Below are 26405 nucleotides of genomic sequence, written 5' to 3'. Positions count from 1 at the left end.
CCATCGTTGAGAGATCTACTTTTCGGTCACACTTCGTAGACATTTAAATAAGCAGTATATTACTCCTTTTTTGTCCCTATTTTACAAGGTACAAGTTTTTTCTATGATTAAGGGTTTACTTGAGATTTACCTTGTATTAAAATCCTTAATAACTTACTTTACATAAAGATGTTGTATCTAAAGCTACTCAAAATTCTGATCTACCAGTTCATACTACAAAATACTAGTCTACATTTATCTATGGATGCTCACTCTGTCCTGTGTGCCGTTATAGGTTATGGTGGTCTCAGTCTGTCCATTGAGGGTCCTAGTAAAGTGGACATCAACACAGAAGACCTGGAGGATGGTACCTGCAAGGTCACCTATTGCCCCACTGAGCCAGGAAATTACATCATCAACATTAAATTTGCTGACCAGCACGTCCCAGGTGCCAGTCTTGACATTAAACCATTATGAATATATGAATATTCATATGAATATATATGTATCTCATTTCACTGACTCTAACTCCTGTTTTAACTCTTCTCTTCACTTCTCTTCTCTTCTCTTCTCTTCTCTTCTCTTCTCTTCTCTTCTCTATTCTCTCTTTGGATAAAAGCGTCTGCTAATGTAAAATGTAAATGTATTACAAGTCCTTCTTGTGTAATATTGTGTGGGTAACCCTAGAGACGCTGAGAGGACTTTGGTAACCCCTCTCCACTGCTTTCTCTTGTGACACAGGGAGTGCTTTCACTGTGAAGGTCACTGGAGAGGGCAGAATGAAGGAGAGCATCACCAGAAAGAGAAGAGCCGCCTCCGTGGCTAACGTAGGCAGCCAGTGTGACCTGAGTCTCAAAATCCCAGGTAATTCTCCAGAAGATCAGTCATATCCATATTCAAAATTGTTCTCCCCATCATTCAAGATAGAAACGGTCAGATTGTTTACTCCATTCACCTCCTCACCACACAGAGATCAGCATAGCGGACATGACCGCCCAGGTCACCAGTCCTTCCGGAAAGATCCACAAGGCTGAGATCATGGAGGGCGAGAACAACACCTACTGTATCCGCTTCGTCCCCACTGAGATGGGCGTGCACACAGTCAGCGTCAAGTACCAGGGCCAGCACGTGCCCGGCAGTCCCTTCCAGTTCACCGTAGGGCCCCTGGGAGAGGGAGGATCCCACAAGGTCCGCGCCGGAGGCCCTGGCCTTGAGCGGGCAGAGGCAGGAGTGCCAGGTAGAAATGCCTGCTATGTCTCATACGAGTGGTTTATTTTTTCTTAGGAAAAGGGGGATCATATCGATGAAGTGTGTTTATGAGACAGTAAATTGTAGTGTGTGTGTGTGTGTGTGTGTGTGTGTGTGTGTGTGTGTGTGTGTGTGTGTGTGTGTGTGTGTGTGTGTGCATAGTGGAGAGGGAATAAAAATGAGCAATCACTGGGGTACATTAGATTGTGAAGTTGGTATTGATGAAGGGAAATACTGCTATGTGTTTATGTAAGTATGAGAATGGGTGAGGGAGCACAAAGAAAGGGACCAGTTGGCCTCACGGTAAATGACCAATCCTTTTGTGGTGCAGCTGAATTCAGTATCTGGACCCGTGAGGCTGGCGCTGGTGGTCTGTCTATTGCTGTTGAGGGCCCAAGCAAAGCTGAAATTGCCTTTGAGGACCGCAAGGACGGATCCAGCGGCGTTTCCTACATTGTCCAAGAGCCAGGTAAAATGCATAGATATTACTTGTGTTTTATGATCAATGCCTTGGTTGGTATTAAAGACTTCAGAAAAATATACTGCAATTACCAAGGTTATTTACAGTATTAAAGCTAAAACTAAAACAATCAACAAAGTTACATATAATAGCCTTATAATGACATGAAGCAACATGAATGATTCGTGTTGGTTCCAGGTGACTACGAGGTTTCCATCCGCTTCAACGATGAGCACATCCCCGACAGTCCCTTCGTGGTGCCAGTGGCCTCGCCGTCCGACGATGCCCGCCGTCTTACTGTTGCCAGTCTTCAGGTGAGGCTATGAGGAAAACAGACAATTGTCCACCCAGAAAGAGTTCAAGACCACCCATCACACAGCAGCTCCGTCCTCAGTCAGGGAATCAAGGCACATCTGCTAATGCAGACAGTTAATGGGTAATGGTGATTTATATGAGGAAGGGGGAGGTTGGTTAAACACAGATTATATCTTACAGATACTTATCTGTAGAAAAAGGATATATTAACAGAATAGAGATATTGATATTTTTGTGAAACTAGATTAACTTCCACTATTTTAACCAGTTTATGAACAGTGCTCTTATTGTAGATTAAGGCATAGGCATAATAGGGGGTAATTTGCGCTTCAATAAGACCTTAAGCAGCAATTAAGCAATGAAGTTGAATTTTACGACATCCTGCAATTTCAGGTCATTGCTTCAGGCAGCCCGGTAAATTATGTCATTTAAATTGGGGTGTAAAAGGTCAGAGCAAATAGAGGAGAACGAGGCGTAGCGGCCTAGAGCAATAACCTTTAGCTCACCTGGGCTAGATCCAAGCCCGCTCAGTGCTAGAGTTGGCTGCTCTCTCTGAGGCCTGCTGCTGTGATCATGGGTGTTCAGGACTCGGGGACACTAAAGGACTGTTTGTGTTTCTCGTGCCTCGTCCTAAAGGCTTCCAACAGCCTTCCCTCTCCCCCCTCCTCTCCTCTCCTTCAGTGGAATGCAAACCAGGGGCTAAAGGTTTAAAAAGGGCAACAGAGGCAATTTCTTCACTTCACCTTTTTTCCCCATTTAAAATCTGCTCACATAGACAATCACTCATTCGTTCATTAGCGAATTGTGATTGTTTTTTTTGTTGCTGTTCTCTGTGGGCTGTAAGGGTCTATATTCTTTACTCTTTGCCTTATGCTACCCTTTTTAACCCTTTTACCCTTAAGGTAAGGTAGTCTAATGGACAGAGATTATGAGACAAGAAAGAGAGAACTCCATATACGAACATAAACAATCAGAGGGAAAAGCATGGAGAACTCAGGGTAGATTCCATGTCAAGCTTTTGGTCAGTCATCAAATTCATTGTATAAGTATGAACTAGGTTCTATGGTACTAAAAATATAAACAGCTAGATGTGATAATGAGTCATGCAGTCAAGCAGGAGTTGTACTCATTATTGATCCAACAAGTAATGCGATGTACAAAATGTCTAACAGAGCTTGATGTTGAGTTGAGTGTTGAGTTGTTGTCTGAACACAGGAGTCGGGATTAAAGGTGAACCAGCCGGCTTCATTTGCAGTAAGCCTGAATGGTGCAAAGGGTGTCATCGATGCCAAGGTGCACAGCCCGTCTGGGGCGCTCGAGGAATGCTGCGTCACAGAGATCGATGAAGGTAACGTGGAGACAAGGGAAATGCCTCAGGCGTTTAAGCCTATATTTGAAAAAGATTCAACCGATCAGATAACCTTCATTATCGGAAAGCCAGGTATTTCAGCTAAGGAAAGCAACATGGTTTGCAGCTAGGAGATGCTCACTAGATTTGATTCAGCTCTCAGTGCCTTATCATCCTACATGTTTAGTCTGATGTCCTGGGGATTCTCTTAGCCAGGCAGCCCTGCTGTAGGTTTTGCGTATGTTTGTCATTATTGAAATTCCTTAGCGTTCCCAAGTTTCTCTTGTGTGATTCAACATTACTAATCATCCCCATTCCTTACTGCCTCCTCCCCTCCACAGACAAGTATGCTGTACGATTTATTCCGAGGGAAAATGGTCTTTACCTGATTGATGTGAAGTTCAATGGCTCCCACATTCCCGGAAGCCCCTTCAAGATCCGGGTCGGGGAAACAGGCCAGGCCGGAGATCCAGGAATGGTGTCCGCATACGGCGCTGGACTAGAGGGTGGCACCACAGGTATCCACATCGGTTTCACCTCCAAGAATTTCTCGTTTTCCTTCCCTTTGCAAGGACTGAATGCTTTTATTCCCCTTCCATGTGTGCCGTTTAAATCTTATAGCTCTGTGGTATCGGAAATGTCAAGGCTCCTAAATTTCAGTTGGTAGAACAGAAAGCTTGCAGTAACTTATCCATGACGGTGATTCTGTTAAGCACATCTACTGATGAAATACATTACATTACATTACATTACACTTAGCAGACACTTCTTGACCAAAGTGACTTACATATGTCAGCTATATTCTAAATACATACCATGGCTGAACTGCTCATCTGTTTTGGATAAAGTATAGCTGCTAAAATAAATGGAGATTTGACTGTCTCATTCTCAGGATCCCCATGTGAGTTTATTGTCAACACAAGTTCGGCTGGTCCTGGTGCCCTGGCTGTGACGATTGACGGCCCGTCCAAGGTGAAGATGGACTGTCAGGAGTGTCCAGAGGGCTACAAGGTCACCTACACCCCAATGGCTCCTGGGAACTATTTGATCTCAATCAAATATGGAGGACCCTATCACATTGTTGGCAGCCCGTTCAAAGCTAAAATCACTGGTGAGTTGATCATTCGCTAGCCCTGCACAGTGTACAGTTACAGCACATTTTTGTAGGTTGATCATAGACAAGCACTGCAGTGATTGTGAGAACGAAGTAGTTTTTTTTTTTTTTCAATTTAATTCTGAATTTAATTCAATATGTGAATACTAGTACATGCCACTGACATTTGTCTGACACATTTTCACTCTTGAACAGGCTCTCGCCTGGTCAGCAGCCACAGCAATCACGAGACCTCATCCGTGATGGTGGACCCCGTTACCCGTAGCGTGACGTCCAGTCAGCAAGCGGCGCCAGGCTGGGCCTCGTCTGATGCCAGTCGGGTGGTTGCCAAGGGCCTGGGTCTCACCAAAGCCTTCGTTGGCCAGAAGAACAGTTTCAGTGTGGACTGCAGCAAAGCAGGTAATTGTTTCTGAATAATCTGGGAGTGTCTTTCGTGATTTCAGGGATGTACTTTTGTATATGAATGTTAAACCATTCCATGTCCTAGGGTATTTGCAATTTGGTTTTCCAATATTTCCTACTTTATTTGCCACTTCTCAGGGAGGAACATGCTGTTGGTTGGAGTTGATGGGCCTAAAGTACCATGCGAGGAAATCCTGGTGAAACACCTGGGAAACCGCCTCTACAATGTCTCCTACCAGCTCAAGGAGAAGGGCGAGTACATCCTGGTGGTCAAGTGGGGCGACGAGCACATCCCAGGAAGCCCTTACCACTTCACTGTCTAAGAACCACCGACCCCAAAATCCAGGCCCAGTCTGCGAGCTGGAGGCCCAACCAAAGACTCCTGTTCCCAAACTACACACATACACTGAACATCCCCCCTGTTCCATCCTCCATATTTTATTTGTGTCTTCTATCCATTTCATTTCAACTGTTTTATTCATAACCTTCCCAGCCATACTATGTGTCTCTAATAGAGTGATTTACATTTTAAAAAGCACCTTTGTTTACTGTAAGCCGACTGAATTTCAGTAATAACTTTTAGGTCATTTTAAAATGTCCGAGGTGGATGCAGGTAGTTGTGTAGCTCTGGCTCCTTTTCCGGTGTTGGTTTACATAGGTGTATGTGTTACTGATGCTGTCCCTAACGTAGCTGCTGCTAGTTTTGCCTGATTTGTAGGACACTGCTGTTCTGAGCTTAACTGTAGATGATAACTGTAGCCTGTGGCAAGAGAAGGGGATTACGTACCACACATCTGGAGTAACCAAGATGTTTTGGTCATTATTTAGGGTGAACTGACACACTTAAAGCAGTACTGCCACACACTCTTTCAGTGCCTTTATGACACCACTTTAACCAAAACTAACACTGGTGCAAAAGTAGCCTGTTTTGGGGGTTTGCCCTATGTGTCCTCTGTGTTTTGAGTCTTTTTTTCTCTCTCTTAAGGCTTAACATTTTTACATCATCCTGCACTTGCAAACTGAGCGTTGTCTACACATGTTGTTCATAAGCATTTATCTTATGCCAGCTGACAACTGGCTGACCTAGAGAAGGACCAAAGCACCAAAGTTGGTCTTTTTTGACTAAAAGGGAAGTTAGAAAATTGGACTGAAGTTGACGTAGTGAAGCCGATGTTTAATAAAGTGGAAGTGAGCGAGGTTATGCAAAGAGGTGTTTTTGCAATATCTAAAATGAATAAATAAAAATGAATTGCTTTTTTCAAAGTGCCACATTTCCCCTCTCACTCCCCATGCCTTCAAGTTCTTTCTTGTGCTACCTTGTTATTGTGTAATCAGTATTGCAAAATAAAAAAAATGTTTTAAAAAGAAAGCAACATCAGCAATGTTTGTAAGTCTGATACAATATTTTGATACACAATAAAATTGTCTTAAATATTGTTCTGTCAATTCATCTCTCGAATGTGTCTTTCGAATTGTCTTTCTCATCTGTAGGCCTATGCATTTATTTACTCACACAGTGTACACTGACCTGGTAATAGAGAACAATATTTATATTGTTTCTGGGTAGCACTTCTAAGAATTTTATATAGGCCTAATGTGTAAGTCATTTCATTTAGGCCTAAGTGCTAAACAGAGTTTGGAGAGGAAGGGCAGCTGCTCATTGTGTGTCGCAAGCACCGAGAAGAACTACCAGCCAACGCCCAGTAGTTGGCATGCGGCTGACTCATTCTCCAAACTCATAGGACTGCAGTGCCGGAAAAAAAATTCCATATAGTGCTGCCCATATAAGGTAGTGAACTTTTGGCCAAAGCTAAATCCACTAGATGGCGCACAGTGCATTTGTTGGAGAAATCCCCTGCTTTCATGGTTGGCCTACCTTCAGACATTATTGCCAAAGCCTATGATTCTCGTTCTCACGGACTTTAATTTAGGTAGCATGATGAACTTAATTTAGCCTACATCTCTCCGTGTCATATGTTATGCCTATGTAGCCGAAACCTTTGGCAACATCACTGTTTGTGACCATCAACTCAGCAATTTGTCCCGGTGGTGGTCTTCCAAGTAACATTTTGTAAATAAACACACAATGTGTAGTTTATAGGCTCATTTTAATCGATAAATCACCAATATTGATCTTCCTGTCTTGATCATTTTTGCGCGTTTGCATTTTGCGCTCACCCTTTGACGCGCGGCACGTCGCGAGTTACGCCCTGTCTATGATGGTCACGCCCACAGCGAAACAAGTCGTGAATTTCACTGACAACTTGCCAAGAAGTGGAGCCTGGAGTGACTTGGAAGGTAATTTGCATTATGTACTTTTATGACACTAACTAGTAGCCTTCTATGATGCAACTCGGTAGCCAGAGATTTTTCATATCATATTGGCCTGGTTGAAATTCACAAAATGTTATTAGCAAACTGCAGCTGGGTTTGATTGGGAAATAGAAACTTGTCAACGTTACTTGAATGTTATAGTAAGTCGAGTCTCATCCATTCATCGAAATTCGGTAGTTTCCAGGTTTGGAAAGTAAAAGTAACGAACAAGAAAGGCTGGTTAAGTTTTTCGGTCGTCTAGTAAGTATCCTAAACTTAATTTAATGTCGCAGCTGCTCGTTTGGCGCGCTCTTTCTCTCTAATGTTAACGTATGTAAACATCGACGTCAGTTAAAATTTGTGAATACCTTGTGTGAAACGAGTAGCTGGGGTTGCGTGTAACATATAAGGCTAGTTAGCTGGTGGTTAGCATTAACGTCGAAAGGATACACTGGCTTTTGTTACTAGCTAGCCAGTTCATTTGGTCTTTTTTTTTTTTTCAAGGAAACTAACGTTGAATAGCTGCTAGTTCACGACAGAGGTTACATCTGACTGCATCATACGCTAGTACTTACATACTTGCATACTTTGGACTATAGTCAAACCTCAGCATTGTCATTTGAAGGTAGTATAATTTTGCCTTAGCTAACTCCAGGGTAATAGAGAAACCGTAATGTAAAACTGTAATGAACGGCATTACTACACCCCACTGTTGTCTCTAGCTTAGGGATGGCAGATCTAAGCACCAAGTCAGTACAAGAGATCACTGATCTCCTGGATGAATACGGCATCAAGCATGGGCCTGTCGTTGGTATGTATGGAGACAACTGATTAATTCATTAACTTTAATTCATGTTTTTAACGATCCACTATACATCCTATATAAAGCATATATCCAGCAGAAGACAAAGTCAGATTGTTGGGTGTGTTGTTATTTTCACTTAAATATAAATCATCTTCCGACTGCTAGGCAGCACCAGAAGCCTCTATGAGAAGAAGCTGAGAGAGGCCATGACCAAAGGTACCCCGAAACCGTCATCTGACAAGACATACTACAGAGAAGAGGGTAAGATTGATTGGCTTGTAACCCATATCTACATCTATGTTTTATGATCGTCTTGAAAGTACTCTTCTGATTTCTGCTGGAGAGGAGCTGTGAACCCACACAAGCCTGTTAGCAAAAAGTCCACCTGGTGTACATGTGTTTTGTACATTTAGGGACTACACCAATCAGCCTATAGATGGCCAGACACAGTTTTCAGTGAATATCTCGAGAACCATAGGGCCTAGGATGACCAAATTAGTTTTGTTTGTTGGTCTCCAGTCCAGGGCCAATGTCATAACATCCCATATCCACTCATTTCAGGTACCTAGAGAGAAATGAAAAGGCAAAAAATGAGGCATTGTAATTGCAGGCATCTTTGGCTGACAGGGGGGGGCATATCAGCTACACACACACACACGCATGCGCACGCACACACACGAACACACACACACACAAAAACATAAAGACACGCACACAGTACACATGCACGCACGCACATGCACACACACAGGCACTAACACACACTCACACACACAGGTACTCACACACACAGGCGCGTATACGCACATAAACACACACGCACTCACACACACACATTTAAACACGCGCGCGCACACACACACACACACACAGTTCAGCTGTTGACAGTTTAGTCACCTGTTGCACTCTCATCCTCCAGTTTACCTGGGATCTTATTTGAATCTAGCTTTTTACCAACAGGCCATAAGCCAAAGTTGTGCGACATACACAGAACCTGTAAAAAAAAACATCTTGATTTCTATGGACCCTTTCAACAAGGTAAACAAAAACAATGCTTGAACATTCTATTTGGGCCCCAATCTACTTCCTCTGCATTAAGATAACATATGGAATGTTAAAAAGGAAGTCTTGTGGGGCCAACTATGATGCTGATAATGGAACTCTCTTGAAAGGGTCCATACAGTACAACAGCAGATTGGAGAGAGTGAGAAACATCTTGATTTCTATACAGTACAGCAGCAGATTGGAGAGCGTGAGAATCATCTTGATTTCTATACAGTACAGCAGCAGATTGGAGAGCGTGAGAATCATCACGTCTTTAGATAATGAGCTGGTGCCTCCATGGTGACCAGCCTAATTGACGTACCTGGGACTGGGACTTTTTTGTCACATACAGCTATAACATCACCTCACCATCCGCTAGCTGCCTGTGCCCCGAATTGACTGTAAAAAAAAAAAGTGGCCTCCGTGGACAGCCTAGGCTCCAAAAACCGCCACAAAACAACTTCACTGACGTGATGCGTGTTTGGGAGAGCATGGAAGGGAGGGGGAGCGAGTAGCGATTTGGCTCTCTGTTTTGTTTGAACGTCAACAGAAGTGACGTTACCCTACATCACTTATAGCACCTTTAAGAGACAACAATTTGTCACTTTTTGAAGCATGCTTTTATAGGGAACTAGTACTGGTATCCTTTTCAAATTGCTATTCATGCCATTTCATCCCAAATATTTTTCAAGTGTAGCTGTTGATCAAAACTACTTCTTGCTGCTTAAAGCTTGTATATTCTAAAATAAAATGTGTCTTTTACCTCATAAAAATGTTATGTTTATTTACTGAAGATTTGTTTTTGTTCTGACAGAGGAAGAAGTCGAGTACATCGAATATCATCCACCGGTAGGTGCATATGCATGGCTCTTTCTTAGACAGATTAACTATTGGACCAGATTCTGGTAAAACATGTCACTCCAGTCAGGTGGTTGAAAAGCAATGGTGTCTTTAGTCCCATCTGTGGGAGCAGAAATGCAAAACTAGTAGGAAATGTACAATAGCAAGCATTGAGAAATTGTAGTGGCGTGGCATGGCATGGTTTGATGCAGTGCTGACTTTTACCTAAAGAGGAATCATTGGGTAGGTGATTTGCACATCAATGCAGATAGACATCAACCTTTCAAAGACTAACTCAGCTTCACCATTTCATATGCATTTTGTTTAATTAATAGTTTATATTCAAATTGTACTGGCATTATTTTTACCAGTTTGTGGTCCTATATCCTCTGCCTAGCAATATGATAATCTTACAATTGTTTCATATTGGTGTGCAAAGGCAGAGTTTAAAAGGTAGCATTGTTTATATCTGTTAAATCAGACTGGTTTTCATTTATAACATAAACAATACTGCTTGTTCTCTCCAAATTTCAGGTGAGAAATGAAGGCTTTGGGGATGTGTGAGTACAGTTGACGCAGATATTGTGGTGTTATGGTGGTGGATCTACAGCAAATCAAAGCAATGATGATATTGGGCCTGTCAAAATGTGAAAAGTGTTTGCATTGTCATTGTGTCATCTTTCCTCAGCGTCCGAAGACCAAGAAATTTTGAATACAACGATGAAGTTGATCACCACTTTGAAGAGTGAGTCTTGATGTCCTGCCTAAATCACAGTTATATTTCATTCTCTGTACTAAAATGTGTCAATGTAACAGAATCAGGATTTGAAGTCATTATTAGCATGTCTTATCACCGTAGTCTACATGTAAAGCTCTTTGTTTTTCTCTTTTTCCCCACTTTGTCTCAGGCCCATCATTAACAGGTCAAAAGCGTCCTATCAGAACACGTCTTACTCCATGGCTCCGCCCCTAAAAGCTAGCCAGAAGAAGCCCATCACAGAAGTCCCCAAATCAGGTGGAATCCCGGGATGGCTGCGCTTGCTTGTGTTCGTCATCATAGCTGTATTTCTGTATTACGTATACTCAATCATGGAGACCCAGGAGGAAAACCCATTCAACAGGGGGATTGAAGCATAGTTGACCATTTTCTGGTTCTTTTCATTTACAAAGAATTGTTTCACTACAAAAAAACACTTCAATTTCACATTCACAAGAGTATTTCCTGTTTATGGTACCTCTTCAAACATTATAGAATGTAAATGCCTTTTTTTTTTTTTTTTTTTTTCAGAAACTGTCTATGGTTCAATGCCAAGACATTTTTAGTCGACTGCAGTACCATAAATCATAAAAAGGAAGTATTTTTTTAAATGTTTTTACCTGATTAAATTTCTGAATGTACAGACATTACTCTTAGTGCAAAAAATTGCAAATTTTGTACTTGCTAGCTTGCATCCTGTGCAGTCACTCTAATTCCACACTGAATTGAATGCATTTTATATGGAAGTTGATACAGCTCTACTTTTGGGTTGAGTTGAGTCTAATAGATTTTGAACACAATATTTAATTTGAATCAATGCGCCTCAGTGTTTTTATATCAGAAGTATCTTGATTGTATCAATATACTATTATGTCGTTGTTTTTTTTTTTTTTACCTTAGGAAGGACTACAGTGTTGTCAAATGTTTTGCCAAAGATAATGTCGTGATGTAGAAGATGCATTTTCTTTCTGTCCTTTCCAAATTTTGTATGGACCACTTTTTAACTTTAACAATATTTTTTCCAGTTTGTTTGTACCCATCTTCAATGCATTTGTCCAACAATAAAGTTTGTTTTAAGCATTATTGTTTGTTTTTATATTAAGTTTGGTTTACTTTTTACGCAATTAATGTAATTCTTCACTGAAAAAATGTGTCATTTGAGGTAAGTTCTACTTCTGTGTTGTTCTACAACATACTACACATGGTGTTCTACAACAATACTACACATTTAAATCCTAGGCTTCAACTGATCTTTGTCACCCAAAACCAAATGCATTATGTACAGTGGGCAGAGACCTGGATGTCTGCAGTATAATGAACAGCTCAGGTGTCAAGAATTGAATGCATGGTAGATAGGTTACACTTTGTGTTTTTTCAGGTATAGAAATGAAATGTTTTATATAGACAAAGTAGAGAAAGTAAAACCATTTTAATGCCTCTATAAAATAAAGTATTGTACAAATAGCTTAATAAAACAAGATGAATAAGTAAAGGAACAGTTTATAAAAAAAAAAGGAAATTGTAACATTGCACAGTATTGCAGAAACAGTTGACAACCACACAAAAGCTACACTACAAACCTGAGAACATTTCCTAAGAAACTGACTTTAATTGACTGATCTAGTGTTTGACATATGAGAAATGAAACCTACCAGTTCAGCACTATCTACTGTAACATAATGTCCAATGATAATGCCTTCCCCATTTCTGTCTATTAGCACCTGAGTTTATGAATGACATTTTACAGCGAGACCTCTCTTGGAAAACCCACCTTGATAAACCTGGTTTTGTTCATTTGTTTGTTTTAAATAAAAGCATATACTGTAGCCTATAGCATACATACAGTATATTATGAATCAGAGGGATGGCTCTTGAGTCATAATCTGAAAGTGCTTGTGCACAGGGTGAATGGTGAGCATGTAAATAGTGTCCCTTCAGAGCCCTCTCCTCCCAAGCTCTCTACCGAGACGATTGACCCAGTGAGGGCACTACCCCGCACCTGTGTGGTTGTCAGACCCAAGCATTTGAGGAACCGGAACAATGTCAAGGCCCACCCTGAAAAAGAATACGGGGGAACCGGAGATTACTGCATGCTAACTCGAAACCTCAGGTCAGACAAGCAATACTGGAAAACATGTATGTGTTCAGTACAAGATGACACAACTGACTTTTGAAATCCATACGTTGAATGACGATACATGTCATACCATGCAGTATAGATTTCACAACACGTGTCAAATAATGTCTACTTTCAAATAATAAAAAAAAATCAGACCAATAGTGCCATGAAACATACAAAATAAAAAGTGATGATGGTAATGAAAACTATATGACTGCTGAGAGCTAGTTATGTACATGCAGTTAGAACACTGGGACAGGCACAGTCATGCAGCGTCATCCTACATATATGCGGGTGAAATCCAGACCGAGACGTTGCTCACCGACTGGACTCGAATCCTAGAGCAGTAATGAAGATGTTGATGAGAACTGTGAAGAAAACCATCACTGTGGCCACATTGTTCATGGTGTTGAGTTTTCGCTGTTTCCTTACGTCGTTCAGATCATACTTGACTAGAAGGATGAAAGAGAGAGAGATGGGGTCAGACCAGTACCGTGAGCCCATATGACTTCACAGTTTACACTTCGGGTGTCCCGCAGGTGGGACAATTGCAGTGCCCCCCACCTCCCCCCAACATTCTAAATCAATTGTATGCACCATATTGCTATGTAGCATAGTAATATTATACACCATTTAAAAGCTTGGGAATCCATATATGACAACATTTTTCATGTACAATCTGTATAGTACTTTACATTATCAGATTAATCTTACTATGTCTCAATTAAAATTTGATCAAAAATGCCCCCCTCTCCCCCCCTCCACCTTTGGTGCCTCCCTACTAGCTGCAGTGTATATCCCTTAGCAATAAGTAGGTACAGCATATTGGGTATTGAAATATTCACAGGAATCCCTAGAAATTGAACATGTTGTTTTATCCAATATTAGTTGTGCAGATGTATAGTCCATCTTATACACACCCATTGAACCAACAAAGAAAATGCAAAAATAGAGACATTTATGTAATCATTCCATATTCTGTGTAGTCATTCTATATCGGAACCCCTGACATACATTCCAAGTAGTCTACAAGAAACCTCAAAGTGTTACCCTTCATTTGAGACCAGGATTATGCTTCTACACCAAGAGGTTGCCACACAGTAAGCATTTTATATTGTCAGTATGCATTTTGGGTAGCCAAAAGTCCTATGGGGAGTTTCCATAGGGCATTTTACAAAAAGCATGAGCATATCTTGGCAAATAAGGGTCTAAAGTACTCATATTTCAGCCTATATTGATCTACTTTGATATACAGACTCACAAGACCTGGTAGTGGGCCTCAGTTGTGTTTCCAAGACAAAATAAATGACCCAGAAGGGCAGAATGTGGTAATTTCCAGAGATGTACAAAACTGCCTAAAAGAAAAACTATCATTCTACCATTTGCCACTCTCTGACAGTTCATCACAGTCAATCTAAATAATATACTACCATTCAGATAAACACCCAAAAAGGTCAGCACTGGCTTGTCATGTCATAGCTTCATCAAATCATGCCCATAAATGAATAAATATGAACAGCCTAATGTATAGCGCACACATGTCTGTATGAACCATCTATCCAACAGTGCAGTATATGTGTACAAGCACAGTACATCAGCACTGATTTACATAGATGATTTAAAACTGGGCAGGGCAGTGCGCAGTGACATACTTCAACAGTAAATAACATAAATATTGCAAGATGCATGCAATGTAAGACTCTGATGCAATGGTATAGACTCTCTGCCACTATATCCTCATAACTGCAATTCAGCATGCCGCCCCCCACAACACACACACACACACACACACACTCCCCCAGCACAACCCACCCTACGGCCCTCAATAGCACCTATGGTATACTGACCGATGAAGACCAGGAGAAGACCCACCACCACCTGCAGTGTGATAGACAGACTTAAGAGCACAATGAGAGGGATGAAGAAGCGGTACGCAGGCCCCACGTAGAGGACCGTCTTCAGCTGCGATGAGTTGGCCATCAGCAGGGCGACATCCAGCATGCTCTGGGCCGCGCTCTTCTTGGTGGCGTAGTGGTTCATGTCGATTGGCCGATTTAAGTGCCCTGTTTGGCCAATGATCTGAGGTGGAAGAAGGAAGGTTGAATGAGCAGGACATGATGCTGTGAGGTTGTTCCTGCAGAACAGCACATCTAAGAATGTTAGCGCTAAGATCAATGGGTCCTTTTTCTTTGAAGTAAAAATTAAACTCCTTCATGCTACTGAGAACAGTTAGACGTCACTCTCAAGGTTGTTCACTGTAGACTAAAATGGGGAAGGTCTTTACCTTCTGGTCAACAAATGTTGCCCCTGAAACGAGACTTCAACATGCAAACAGCGGTTAGAGTGTATTTCACCACGGCAACAAAACTGTCCGACTTTCAGTTAAATATTGCATGCATTATTATTATGTTATAATGGGACATTCTATCACGTATACGTTATCCGTCCTGGAATGCTTTTAATGAATAGGTCTACAACTTGAATAATTAAAACATCCTAAACCGACTTGGCAATTGATATCTGTTTGTTGTTTTGTAAAAGAATATGTCATTCATTAAGATATCAGATGCTTTTTCATTCATTCATCCAAAAAATATTAGGGAAAAAACACTGTCAATGACACATTGAAGTTATTATCATTTACAGAATTTATCAAATTATTCACACACAATTCTATAATATTATGTGTTGTATTATACAACTGTCCCTATGTGTTTGTCATGCTCTGTCATGTTAACGTAACACAAAACCACATAAAAAGTGTCCAATACACTTTTCATAGGAAGTGAAATCATTTGACAAAGGTGACACATTGTCCTTTCGCCCAAGTAATTTTTTTTATTAGGCCTAGACTCTAGAGTAAGGAATTGGGAGATTAATTCAAACCCACAGAAACCACTGTGTGGGACACTACCTTCTCACACTCACTCAATCCTCCTTTATTTGCTTTGGCATAGGACACTCACTTTGTGTGTGTGAGAGAGATTTTTGTCATGCTTGTTTGAATTGGGTATGGGGAGGGGCCCCATGGGAAAGGTGTGTTCACCTGGCTGGTTTCTGTCTGAGCTTGTCACTACATGCAAATGTCAATCTGTTTCGGCAAAGTAGGCTTCTATACATGGCTAGGAGAAAATGATACAGGTGTTATAGGACACTAATGACTAATGTAGGCTAGCACATGCCCGCGTTTCAAACAATAGAAGTTCTAAAAGGTTTACACTTGGATTCAATTTCCAATAACACCGTGCGAAAGTTGCCGTACAAACACCAAAAGTCAAGGTCAATTCCGTTGGTAGGCTACACGGCCGTCAAAGGTGGAGTCTGCATGACTGAAGGACAACACACAACACTCTTAGTGACTGGAATTAAATAATGATAATTTTAAAAAGACGTGAACAATAGCTTTAAACTGTGTAACATCCTTCCTGGCTGTCTAACCCAGTTAGCCTAAAAGGTTCTGTTGTCAATTTGCTTAGTGGCTGCATCAGAGGACAGGACATATCTTACAAGTTTATATATCGCTTCTCTACGATGTTATGAAACAAGACATTTGGATTAAACTTACTTCCTCTTCTTCCAATTTGTTCAAAGCCTCATCTTCGCCATTGGGCACTCGACCTTCGCGCTCCATACTAAAGTGCTGTAACCCGCGTCAACTCTACAGAATCAATTCTATTTCTATTCACTTTAAATGACCGGCAACGGTGACACACGTCAAGTCAACAAAATCTGTATAGGCTGTCGTTCATGAAATTATAATAGCGACTCAGGGACCGTGTTGCCCAACCATGTCTCCATTCACAAAGTAGGCTACTCATTGAAGTTGAGTCCCTCCCATGTCTCTGCCAAGCAGATGTTAAAAGATAACGCCGCACTCTGGTGAGACATCACCATTGGCATGTAGGACTTCAAGAGGAAACACCAATTCGTCGCTTTTCGTATCTTTCTTAAGTGGCCCAACGAACTCATCACACAAGAGGAAAAATGTCAATTTTAAAAAACGTACTAGGTCCTATTCAATATGTGGTGTATGATCAATTCATTCAGTCGGTTTCCCCCTCATAGGAAATAGATTAGAACCAGGGCTGTAGTCAAGACCACCTTTGTCGAGTCCAAGACAAGTCCAAGACCAGGACTAGTCGAGACCAAGTCAAGACCGAGTCCAAAGAGGTTCGAGTCCAAGACAAGACCGAGTCCAAAAAGGTTCGAGTCCGAGTCAAGACCGAGTCCAGGATAGGAAAAAAAGTCTTGTGCATGACAGTATCAAGACAATCATTTTGGGTTATTATTATTATTATCTAAAAGCAAAAACAGTGTGAACACACCGAGGATTTGTAAGTGTAGCCATTCTCCTTCTCCAATATTATTATAGGGCTGTCAAACGATTCAAAATATATATTTTGAAATGAATTCATCTCGATTAACCGCAATTATAAAGTTCCTAAAGACTAAAGCTTCAACATAAATTACAAAATTAATGAGTAACCACAAAGGTAAAAGTAAAACACTTTTATATTATTTAAATGATAATACTGACACAGTAATTGTGTTTTAAAGTATTCATTTCTTAAGAAATACTACACATATGATGCTGTTTAACTCATTTGTAAATGGTGCACTGTTACTTTAAGCCCATTGTGGCCACGTTCTCATAATGATCTTTTTTTTATCAGCTCCATTGAAATATAGCCTATAGCTAGTCCACAAGCTCTAATATTGTTTGTACCACATGTATTGTACAATATTAACAATGATAAGCATGATATTAAGTTGGTATAAACAGTTTTCATTCCTTTGGAAATAGAAGCATGTAATGACATGATGCTAGCTAGACATTTTCTGTTTGCAATTAAAAGTGAATGATGAGCCTGAGCCAGTCACCTAGCTATCTGAATGGAATGTGTTTCAATCGGCATAATATGTGCTTCATGTAAACAAATTATTGAAGACTTCAAGACTCACCAGTTCCATTACACAAAGGCAAAGACAACTCTTCATATTTTTGTCCATTTCTCAAATCACAGTGAGTGCAGCCTACATACATGTTTATAACTGGTCAGTAGTGGAAATCGGATAAATCCGCAATCTCCTCTAACCTCGTCTTTGTTGCCTTCCTTTTATAAGTTTCTTATATTAAAAAGGAGATATCAATTATCATCAACAACGACAAGCCAGCTGGAGCCTGCCAATCGTTTTCTCTCCTTCTCGTGTGCGTTCAGACGCGCTCTTAATTAAATGGAGTAGCATACGTTCAAGTTGGAGCTTAATGGAGAGGAGCCGAAACGTATCATCTTTATGTAACTTGCAGTTGGTGCATTTTGACATTGTAAACGTTATCTAACAAGAGTGAAAAGCAGTTTGCAGTAAAGCTACTATTTGGCTAAATGTTGGTTCCTCTTTATCTTCAGCTAACTCCACAGACAGTAAAATAAACTCTCAGGCTTGCGGTTTTAGGTTTTGCGGCTTCCGTTACGTGACATCAGCCCCCCACAAAGGTAAACACTATTGAGTTAATATTTTGTAACGCATTATGTATTTCAAAATGAATCGCGGCGATTAACACGTTAATTTTGATGGCCCTAAAGACACCTGGACTCGGTCGAGACCAAAAGCCATATTTGGCAAGACCAGTGGCCGAGACCGAGACAAGACCAAGTCCAAATACTAGCGAGTCCGAGACAAGTCCGAGACCATAGAAAAACGGTCTCGAGTCCGGACTCGAGTCCAAGACCGGACTCGAGTACTACAGCCCTGATTAGAACTAAATCTAGACTTGAAAGTCCCCAAAAAAGAAAACAAATATATAAAACAGAAACAAAAAGCTTCTACTTTTAAGTGGCTTGAGTTCTTAGGCTGGCCTAGCAAAGCCATCTTTAATTAGGCTTAATTATTAGTATTTTCAAAAGTAAAGCTTGTAGGCCTACAAACAAGACATTTTATTAGTTGACATAAAAAGACAAATTGTTTTACATCAATATTCAAGATATATACAGTGGAGTGGGCATGAAAGTATTAGACACTTGCATAATTTACAAAAAAAACACACTGCTTCTATTAGATCAGCAGATTACTCTTCTTGCTTATTAGGATGGGTGGAGAGGAAGCTGGAGTATTTATTCTTCAGAGATTCCAACATGGTGGCTGTAAAAGATAGAAACGATCAGTCGGCATCCAATGATGTAATTTGTGCACTTTTGAAGAAATTCAGCCCAGCTGAAATGAAATGCTACAAACATTCCTTCAAGTTTTCTTCCATTCAATAATTCTGGACAAAATACTTACATTTACACTCTTAGCTGACAATTTATCCAAAGGGATAAATATATCATGAGGATAGACGTTCTCATAAATCAATCAAACAAAAACAAACATGGCACAATTATTGGCACCCCTGTATTCAAATTAAAGTCTAAAGTCGCCTCCCTCTGCCAATAAAAGAGCTCAATCTTCTCCTGTTACATCTCATTATCATAAAACCTCTAAAAAATATTTTTACACGCCTGGTGTGGCTACAGGTTTGAATAAATAAATATGGAATAAAACTTGACACCTCAAACCGAATTTGAATTGCATTTGAATGGCCGAATTTGAGCAATTGTGATTGAGGAACCGAATTTAAATGGTATATGCAAAAATTGAATGATTGAAGCTGAATCCCAGTCAACTTGAAATTGAATATAATATTTTGAAATTGAAGCTCTGATATACGAATTATATGATATACGAAAATGTTTCCTCTTTCACATTCAGTTCTCACAATTCAGTTTCAGACTGAAATTCAATTTCAGTCTACCGAGACAAAAACAGCTGGTCGCTAGGGAAGAGCAATCGAGTGCAGATCAATTGTGATAATAGCATGGGAGCCCGTCTCCACCAGTGCATGACTAGAGCGGAGCACGTAGCACTGTAGATACCAAAGAACATAGCACCCCCTCAGCGAGCCGTCTACGGAACCTCCTTACAAACTAACAAACAGTGTCGGAGACGGAGGCTCCCATGTTGTGATGATCACACCATGACCCACTTTTAGTGTCTTGGCAGAGGTATCCAGATCTTGATTTATAATGCAGGTTTCCATGGATTTCATGATGCCATGACCTCAAACTCACGCATGTACGCAAAACCTACCAATGTGCCAGTAACAATTGCAACTCCAGCCAGTAATATTTGTAGTTAAATGACAAGAAAGGCTCTTTCCTGGTGTGCCTTTTAAATAAGCAGTGAGCAAGGAGGCGACTTTTTTTTACTCAATTTTTACTCAACTTACCTGGGGTTCCAATAAATGTGTAGGGCACTGTATATAGTATATTTTTTGTATAATATAGTACATATATATTTTTGGTAACGTCTACTCACTTAGGCTCTGCATTTCTCCACTGGTGTGAAAGCGCTTCCCAGTCTGCAGATCGGTTAAGGTATCATTCATGGATGATGAGGTGTCTGTCAAATGTTCATATGCCTTAAGTTCCTGAGGGTGCCCGTGTGAGAAAGAAAGAAAGAAAGAAAGAAAGAAAGAAAGTTTAAATGTTAACTTACAATAAATGGCCATCCACACTGATAATGATAACAGTTCATTAAAACAACAATATACACGCCCATACTATAACAACATCAACATGAAGAATGACATTGTTGGGGATCACTTAAGAGTTCTGGGGCTTAAACCTTACATTACTGTATTTTGTTGAAGCTTCTCAAGGGCTTTTGTGTAAAATCAACCAACAATGACTTCTTAAATGACCTGGTCAGTGCCTTACTTGTGAGTGGTCACTATGAATAGTGCATTTGTAAATGTAGATGTGTAGAGTAAATCTAAAGAGTGTAAATGTATACTGAAAATAAATAAGCTATACCATGTTGCTGACGTGTAGAAGCTGGCGCACTGTCTGAAAGGTGTCCGTGTTGAGGGGAGGTTTCGGCAGAGGCTTCTCGCAGTAGCCCTTGAAGTCGTAGTAGATGTGGCCAAACGTGGACATGAGCTGCTGCAGGTCTGTGGCAGCGACACGCAGTGTGCACGGAGACAGATCGTGTCGCGGTGGGGAGCTAGGGACCGACGTGTCAGACTCCAGGAACTCACACTGACATGAGGATGAGGATGAGGATGAAGATTATGTGGGAGGCACCAGGGAGAATGACGGAGGAGAACAAGAGAAAGAGAGAGATATAGAAACAGTGTAAGCAGGGGATCCATTCAAACAGGGCAGGAGCACACATGCCATCTGGCAAGTCACCTAGAAAGCTCATTTGTTTTTCCACTTTCCCCAAAATGAACAAAACTGACATCACTGATTTCCCCCACTGTGGCCTTCATGTGAAATCAACAAGTCAAGTCAACTTTATTTATGTAGTACATTTCATGTGACAAGCACAGACCCAATGTGCTCCACGTGTAACATGTTATAGCATATTAAAGAAATTCTGTCCCATCTTGTGTATGAGCTCTTTTTTATATTTATTTATATATATATATTTATATATATATATATATATATATATATATATATATATATATATATATATATATATATATATATATATATATTTTTTTTTTTTTTTTTTTGGGGCTTTCTGCCTGTATTTGGACAGGACAGTGGAGAGTGACAGGAAGCAAGTGGGAGAGAGAGAGACGGGGTGGGATCGGGACATGACCGCAGGTCGGATTCAAACCTGGGTCCACATGGGCACTTGGACCCGTATATGTGCTGCGCCACAGCGCCCCTGTGTATGATCTCTTTTTGACTTTGAAGCTTTTATATGGGGACCAACCTCTTTCTGAAGTTCTTCCAAAGTGTTCTTGGTTGACTGCAGCTGTGCAGTGGCCTCCTTCAGCTCAGCCTCAGTGACTTTCTTAGGGACAAACTTCTGCTTTCCCCTTTATGACAAAACAGAAATGTTTCACATTAGACACACAAAATTTACTTTCAAGATTATATAAGATTGTCTGTATGGGTACTGGGCAGTTGACAATCTAATAGACAATCGAATAGCGCACTTCAAGTGGTGTTAAGAGTACTTATCAACAGGGAGGTAAATACTGACTGCATTTCAAAATAACACTTTGTATTAGTGGGTCAATAATTATTTGATTAGCCGATTACAAAAAAAAAAAAAAAAAACCCAGCTTTTTGATAACATTAATTGGGTTGAGCCAATAAGCGTAACAAATGAGAGAAAAAAAAATGCAGCCTTATGCTCTACTTAAAAAAAACAAACAAAAAAACAAAAACAAACAGTAGCAGCCTTACTCTGCATTCATAAAGCACTTATTTATTGACACCCAAGTGCACACAAATCCTTAATTTCTTTCACAGTATATCCAAATCAGAGAGGGTTGAAGCGGAGCGGTTAGTAATCAAGGACCTTTATCCAAAGCGGAGTACTTGCCCAGCAGAGGAGGTCTTGCCTGCCGTGGCCATGAGGCACCTGACGTTGGATGGCAGGGGGCTGAGGGTTGAGCACTGCAGCTGCTGGAGCAGTTGGGACTGGGACACGAGCTCCCTCAACAGCCGGTCGCTCCTCTTGGGGGCCTTAGGGTCCCCACACGAAGTAGGCCTGGGCACAAGGCAAACATTAGCATCATGCAGCAATACTTTAGCTAGTTCCCATCAGACGTTAGTTTAATATTACAACCATGGCAGCCCTGAACATGAGTCAAAGAACCAGGATCAGATGGGCATGAGCAATAATACTTTGGCTCCAATTAGATGTTTATTACAACAGCTAAAACATTAAAATCATGTAATACATAAACCCTTAAAATAATATTGCATTACAACCTAAGGTTTGGACAGACAAGACATTGAGATTGAGAAAAGCCAGACCTAAAATAGTGGTAAAAAAAACTACAAATCTACAAGACAGCCTTAATACATAAGTTATACATGTAACCCGGTACCATTCTGTATACTTCAATACTAAACAGCAGCAGCCCTGAGAACTGTGTTGAAAGAAGCCCTGTCAGGCTTTAGAGGTTTAACATACCCATCAGAGGAGGCGGTACTGCTGTCTGGACAGGTAATACTGCTGTTATTGGATACCGGGCCAGATATCAGACTTATGAGTTGCTCTAGGAAGCAAAGCTGACGCAGTGGAGGAGCATCACCCTGGTGAACGGAAAGATCAGGAGTTGTACAGCGAGACAGTACAACCACAACAAATCAATAATATTTTAAATCACACCGAGACCCTAAGTGGACATGAAAAAAACATCAATGTGACATCCCATTCTGTTCATGTGCATTCTGTTTCAGTGTCGTTCACACATAGCCTAATGTCTGCATGTTAGCATCATATCTGAATCACCCCAAAGGGTCAGACCTCCGTTTGACAAAGAGCCGCATATACTGCGAAGGACATGTGTGCATGAAAACTCTGGTGTGCAAGCAAAACATGGGTATATCAAAACAAACAATTTGTTTACGGCTAAACTTATTCTAAATTATTAAAATGTATGAGTTATGTCTGCAGGCCAGTGGGCCTTTGAACTGCTTTTTACCTTTATTAAATCCAGGTCGTTGAGATTACACAGCATCAATTCATGCCCAAAGTGAACAAGTACTGCATGAAAGATAATGCAACATTAGATAGTCAGGCAAAGTCCACTACCCAAATAATCACTTGAAATGTTGTGACTTGACAAACGCCCAAATAAGCCTTCACCAGGTGACGTGACAACATCCATCCACCCAGCTTGGCCGTCTTACCATCCGCCTGACCTTCTTTACTCTTCAGCACATCGAGCTTTGCATTCAACTGTGGACAAATGCTTTAAGAAAGAGAGGACACATTTTGGCACGGCACATTTTAATTCTGACCTCACAACTCTAAAAATTTACACAGAGGTCACTGTGTTAGTAATTTAACGTTTGCATAAATGTTGTTCAATAATGTACTTGTGCTTTGGGTGATAGCCTAATTGGTGTTCTTTCCGGGGTAGGAATGGGTTATGTAATGACATGTGTGTGGACTTTTTTGTAGGGGAATAGACCTAGTATTTGACCAAGTGGTATTCTGGAAAAATGGCAAAATGCTTGAATATACATACCTGACACATATCCATTTTAAAATTTCAGTGCGATGAACAGATGGGGTGCACATAAGTTCTTGAATGCTTTCGGCTTCCCTCAGACAAAGGCCTTCTACCAGAGGGCACCCAAGTGTCTAAAGTGAAACGTTGGAACGATCTTATTTAGTTAAGTTACAATATTTAAGCAATATGGCAGAAGTGATAGTGGGGTGATGTCAAACTTAATGTCATAGTATTTTGGGATATAGCCTGATATAAAAATATAGTATTTTGGTACATCTCATATGCCTACTACAGAAGCATAGTAACATCGCAAGACAGAACATCATAAAAGTCTAAGATCTTTGATAAAAGTATATACAGGTGCTGGTCATATAATATCATGAAAAAGTTGATTTATTTCAGTAATTCCATTCAAAAAGTGAAACTTGTATAATGTATACAATTCATTCCACACAGACTGATATTTCAAGTGTTTATTTCTGTTAATTTTGATGATAATAACTGACAACTAATGAAAACCCCAAATTCAGTATCTCAGAAAATTAGAATATTGTGAAAAGGTTCAGGTGACACCTGGTGCCACACTAATCAGCTAATTAACTCAAAACACCTGCAAAGGCCTTTAAATGGTCTCTCAGTCTAGTTCTGTAAGCTACACAATCATGGGGAAGACTGCGGACTTGACAGTTGTCCAAAAGACGAGCATTGACACTTTGCACAAGGAGGGCAAGACACAAAAGGTCATTGCTAAAGAGGCTGGCTGTTCACAGAGCTGTGTCCAAGCACATAAAGAGAGGCAAAGGGAAGGAAAAGATATGGTAGAACAAAGTGTATAAGCAATAGGGATAACCGCACCCTGGAGAGGATTGTGAAACAAAACCCATTAAAAAATGTGGGGGAGATTCACAAAGAGTGGACTGCAGCTGGAGTCAGTGCTTCAAGAACCACCACGCACAGACGTATGGAAGACATGAGTTTCAGCTGTCGCATTCCTTGTGTCAAGCCACTCTTGAGCAAGAGACAGCGTCAGAAGCATCTCGCCTGGGCTAAAGACAAAAATGACTGGACTGCTGCTGAGTGGTCCAAAGTTATGTTCTCTGATGAAAGTCAATTTTGCATTTCCTTTGGAAATCAAGGTCCCAGAGTCTGGAGGAAGAGAGGAAAGGCACAGAATCCACGTTGCTTAAAGTCCAGTGTAAAGTTTCCACAGTCACTGATGGTTTGGGGTGCCATGTCATCTGCTGGTGTCCACTGTGTTTTCTGAGGTCCAGGGTCAACGCAGCCATCTACCAGGAAGTTTTAGAGCACTTCATGCTTCCTGCTGCTGACCAACTTTATGGAGATGCAGATTTCATTTTCCAACAGAACTTGGCACCTGCACACAGTGCCAAAGCTACCTGGTTTAAGGACCATGGTATCCCTGTTCTTAATTGGCCAGCAAACTCGCCTGACCTTAACCCCATAACAAATCTATGGGGTATTGTGAAGAGGAAGATGCGATACGCCAGACACAACAATGCAGAAGAGCTGAAGGCCACTATCAGAGCAACCTGGGCTCTCATAACACCTGAACAGTGCCACAGACTGATCGACTCCATGCCATGCCGCATTGCTGCAGTAATTCAGGCAAAAGGAGCCCCAACTAAGTATTGAGTGATGAACATGCTCATACATTTTAGTTGGCCAACATTTTTAAAAAAGCCTTTTTTGTATTGGTCTTAAGTAATTAAAATTTTCTGAGATACTGAATTTGGGATTTTCATTAGTTGTCAGTTATCAAAATTAAAAGAAAAACATTTGAAATGTGTGTAATGAATGAATATAATAGTTTCTCTTTTTGAATGGAATTACTGACATAAATCAACTTTTTGATATTCTAATTCTATGACCAGTACCTACACATACACACACTAGCCTATTACTGTTTTTTTTTAAGGGTCGGACGCAGGCACGAGGACTAATCATTGGCTTCAAGTTTTGACATCGCAGAAAAATGTGGTGATCACTACACGGTTTTTCACGGTAAAGAAAGTCTCTCCCCTGGACATTTTACCCCCACTAACGTTAGCAACGTTTAGGACGACCATGACGCTAGCAAAACGCTATCAAACCACAGGTTAAGTGTGACGTCGACCTAAACATTAGCATGCTTAATTAAATCGTCAAAGATTACTCAATTAAGAAATGTGGGTAGTTTATCACTTCAAATGAGAAGACCAACATCTGCGACTTTACTAAATAACTTCGGGGTGGCTACTAACGTTAGCTAACGCTAGAAAACAGCATTGACATATTACTTTACCATAAGCAAAGTCTGACATTATGCACTTCGGTAGTTGATCATACAGCAGTTTATGACCAAATTCAAAATAACTCCAAGTTTACCTGTAAAGTGTTGTAAATCTCCTGTGACAGCTTCGCTGCATGTTGTTGTTTTGAACCACCCGCCATATCAGCAGGAATCGCAGACTTTTCTTGCTGCTTTCCCTACTGCTGCTTTGCTCAACTGGTGCCTTTATAGAAGTTAGCAAACGCACTACTGCCACCTATGGTGTTGGAGTGTAAATGTTGGAAGGGGGTGTAGGCCAGTGGTTCTCAACCTTTTTTTCAGTGATGTACCCCCTGTGAAATA

General features: G+C 40.7%; 4 protein-coding genes across 11 annotated transcripts in view; 2 read left to right on the top strand and 2 right to left on the bottom strand.

The window, feature by feature from the left end:
* The window catches only part of flna (filamin A, alpha (actin binding protein 280)), a 44786-nt gene extending 38474 nt beyond the window's left edge, over positions 1-6312 (top strand). For all 5 annotated transcript variants that reach the window (XM_042096789.1, XM_042096792.1, XM_042096790.1 and 2 more), the window contains 10 exons: positions 275-427; positions 721-843; positions 950-1216; positions 1559-1696; positions 1886-2001; positions 3218-3350; positions 3692-3868; positions 4243-4461; positions 4660-4863; positions 5005-6312. In XM_042096789.1, the coding sequence (XP_041952723.1) occupies positions 275-427; positions 721-843; positions 950-1216; positions 1559-1696; positions 1886-2001; positions 3218-3350; positions 3692-3868; positions 4243-4461; positions 4660-4863; positions 5005-5189 (1715 nt within the window). In that variant the 3' untranslated portion in view covers positions 5190-6312. The remainder of the gene's footprint in view (positions 1-274; positions 428-720; positions 844-949; positions 1217-1558; positions 1697-1885; positions 2002-3217; positions 3351-3691; positions 3869-4242; positions 4462-4659; positions 4864-5004) is intronic.
* A 769-nt stretch (positions 6313-7081) lies between these two features.
* Positions 7082-11708, top strand: emd (emerin (Emery-Dreifuss muscular dystrophy)). Of its 3 annotated transcripts, XM_042099220.1 has the most exons (8): positions 7087-7164; positions 7684-7804; positions 7902-7990; positions 8150-8245; positions 9843-9877; positions 10403-10428; positions 10557-10613; positions 10777-11708. In XM_042099220.1, exons 3-8 carry the CDS (start codon positions 7909-7911, stop codon positions 11003-11005), a joined length of 525 nt encoding a protein of 174 aa, XP_041955154.1. In that variant the 5' UTR covers positions 7087-7164; positions 7684-7804; positions 7902-7908; the 3' UTR covers positions 11006-11708. The 3 variants fall into 3 exon arrangements, with proteins under 3 accessions (XP_041955153.1, XP_041955154.1, XP_041955155.1); XM_042099219.1 differs by lacking the exon at positions 7684-7804 and having other exon boundaries at positions 7082-7164; XM_042099221.1 differs by lacking the exons at positions 7087-7164; positions 7684-7804 and adding an exon at positions 7188-7440.
* Positions 11709-12035: 327 nt separating this feature from the next.
* si:dkey-93l1.9 (uncharacterized protein LOC562339 homolog) lies at positions 12036-16804 on the bottom strand. Of its 2 annotated transcripts, none has more exons than XM_042098971.1 (4): positions 16310-16802; positions 14592-14823; positions 13067-13196; positions 12036-12680 (listed from the first exon to the last, which is right to left on the bottom strand). In XM_042098971.1, the coding sequence occupies exons 1-4, from the start codon at positions 16373-16375 to the stop codon at positions 12614-12616; spliced, it is 495 nt and encodes a 164-aa protein (XP_041954905.1). In that variant the 5' UTR covers positions 16376-16802; the 3' UTR covers positions 12036-12613. The 2 variants fall into 2 exon arrangements, with proteins under 2 accessions (XP_041954905.1, XP_041954906.1); XM_042098972.1 differs by having other exon boundaries at positions 12597-12680; positions 13033-13196; positions 16310-16804.
* Positions 16805-18650: 1846 nt separating this feature from the next.
* haus7 (HAUS augmin-like complex, subunit 7) lies at positions 18651-26306 on the bottom strand. Its single transcript, XM_042098970.1, has 10 exons — positions 26159-26306; positions 23789-23904; positions 23448-23509; positions 23240-23301; positions 22726-22847; positions 22129-22296; positions 21511-21616; positions 20598-20822; positions 20101-20212; positions 18651-18885 (listed from the first exon to the last, which is right to left on the bottom strand). The coding sequence occupies exons 1-10, from the start codon at positions 26222-26224 to the stop codon at positions 18812-18814; spliced, it is 1113 nt and encodes a 370-aa protein (XP_041954904.1). The 5' UTR covers positions 26225-26306; the 3' UTR covers positions 18651-18811.
* Positions 26307-26405: the final 99 nt, after the last annotated feature.

This window comes from Alosa sapidissima, chromosome 7 (genome assembly GCF_018492685.1).
Source record: "Alosa sapidissima isolate fAloSap1 chromosome 7, fAloSap1.pri, whole genome shotgun sequence".
In the NCBI taxonomy this organism is placed as follows: domain Eukaryota; kingdom Metazoa; phylum Chordata; class Actinopteri; order Clupeiformes; family Clupeidae; genus Alosa; species Alosa sapidissima.
This window is presented reverse-complemented; position numbering and strand designations above follow the sequence as displayed.

Coding starts and splice junctions, on each gene's coding strand:
- emd (XM_042099219.1), top strand. CDS start 7,909: ATGGCAGATCTAAGCACCAAGTCAGTACAAGAGATCACTGATCTCCTG. Junction 9,878..10,402: donor ACATCGAATATCATCCACCG/GTAGGTGCATAT, acceptor TCCAAATTTCAG/GTGAGAAATGAAGGCTTTGG. Junction 10,429..10,556: donor AATGAAGGCTTTGGGGATGT/GTGAGTACAGTT, acceptor ATCTTTCCTCAG/CGTCCGAAGACCAAGAAATT.
- si:dkey-93l1.9 (XM_042098971.1), bottom strand. CDS start 16,375: ATGGAGCGCGAAGGTCGAGTGCCCAATGGCGAAGATGAGGCTTTGAAC. Junction 14,824..16,309: donor ACAAATTGGAAGAAGAGGAA/GTAAGTTTAATC, acceptor CTTCCACCTCAG/ATCATTGGCCAAACAGGGCA. Junction 12,681..13,066: donor CTAGGATTCGAGTCCAGTCG/GTGAGCAACGTC, acceptor ATTCTTTTTCAG/GGTGGGCCTTGACATTGTTC.
- haus7 (XM_042098970.1), bottom strand. CDS start 26,224: ATGGCGGGTGGTTCAAAACAACAACATGCAGCGAAGCTGTCACAGGAG. Junction 23,510..23,788: donor TTAAAATGGATATGTGTCAG/GTATGTATATTC, acceptor TCTTTCTTAAAG/CATTTGTCCACAGTTGAATG. Junction 20,213..20,597: donor TTCTACACGTCAGCAACATG/GTATAGCTTATT, acceptor GGGCACCCTCAG/GAACTTAAGGCATATGAACA.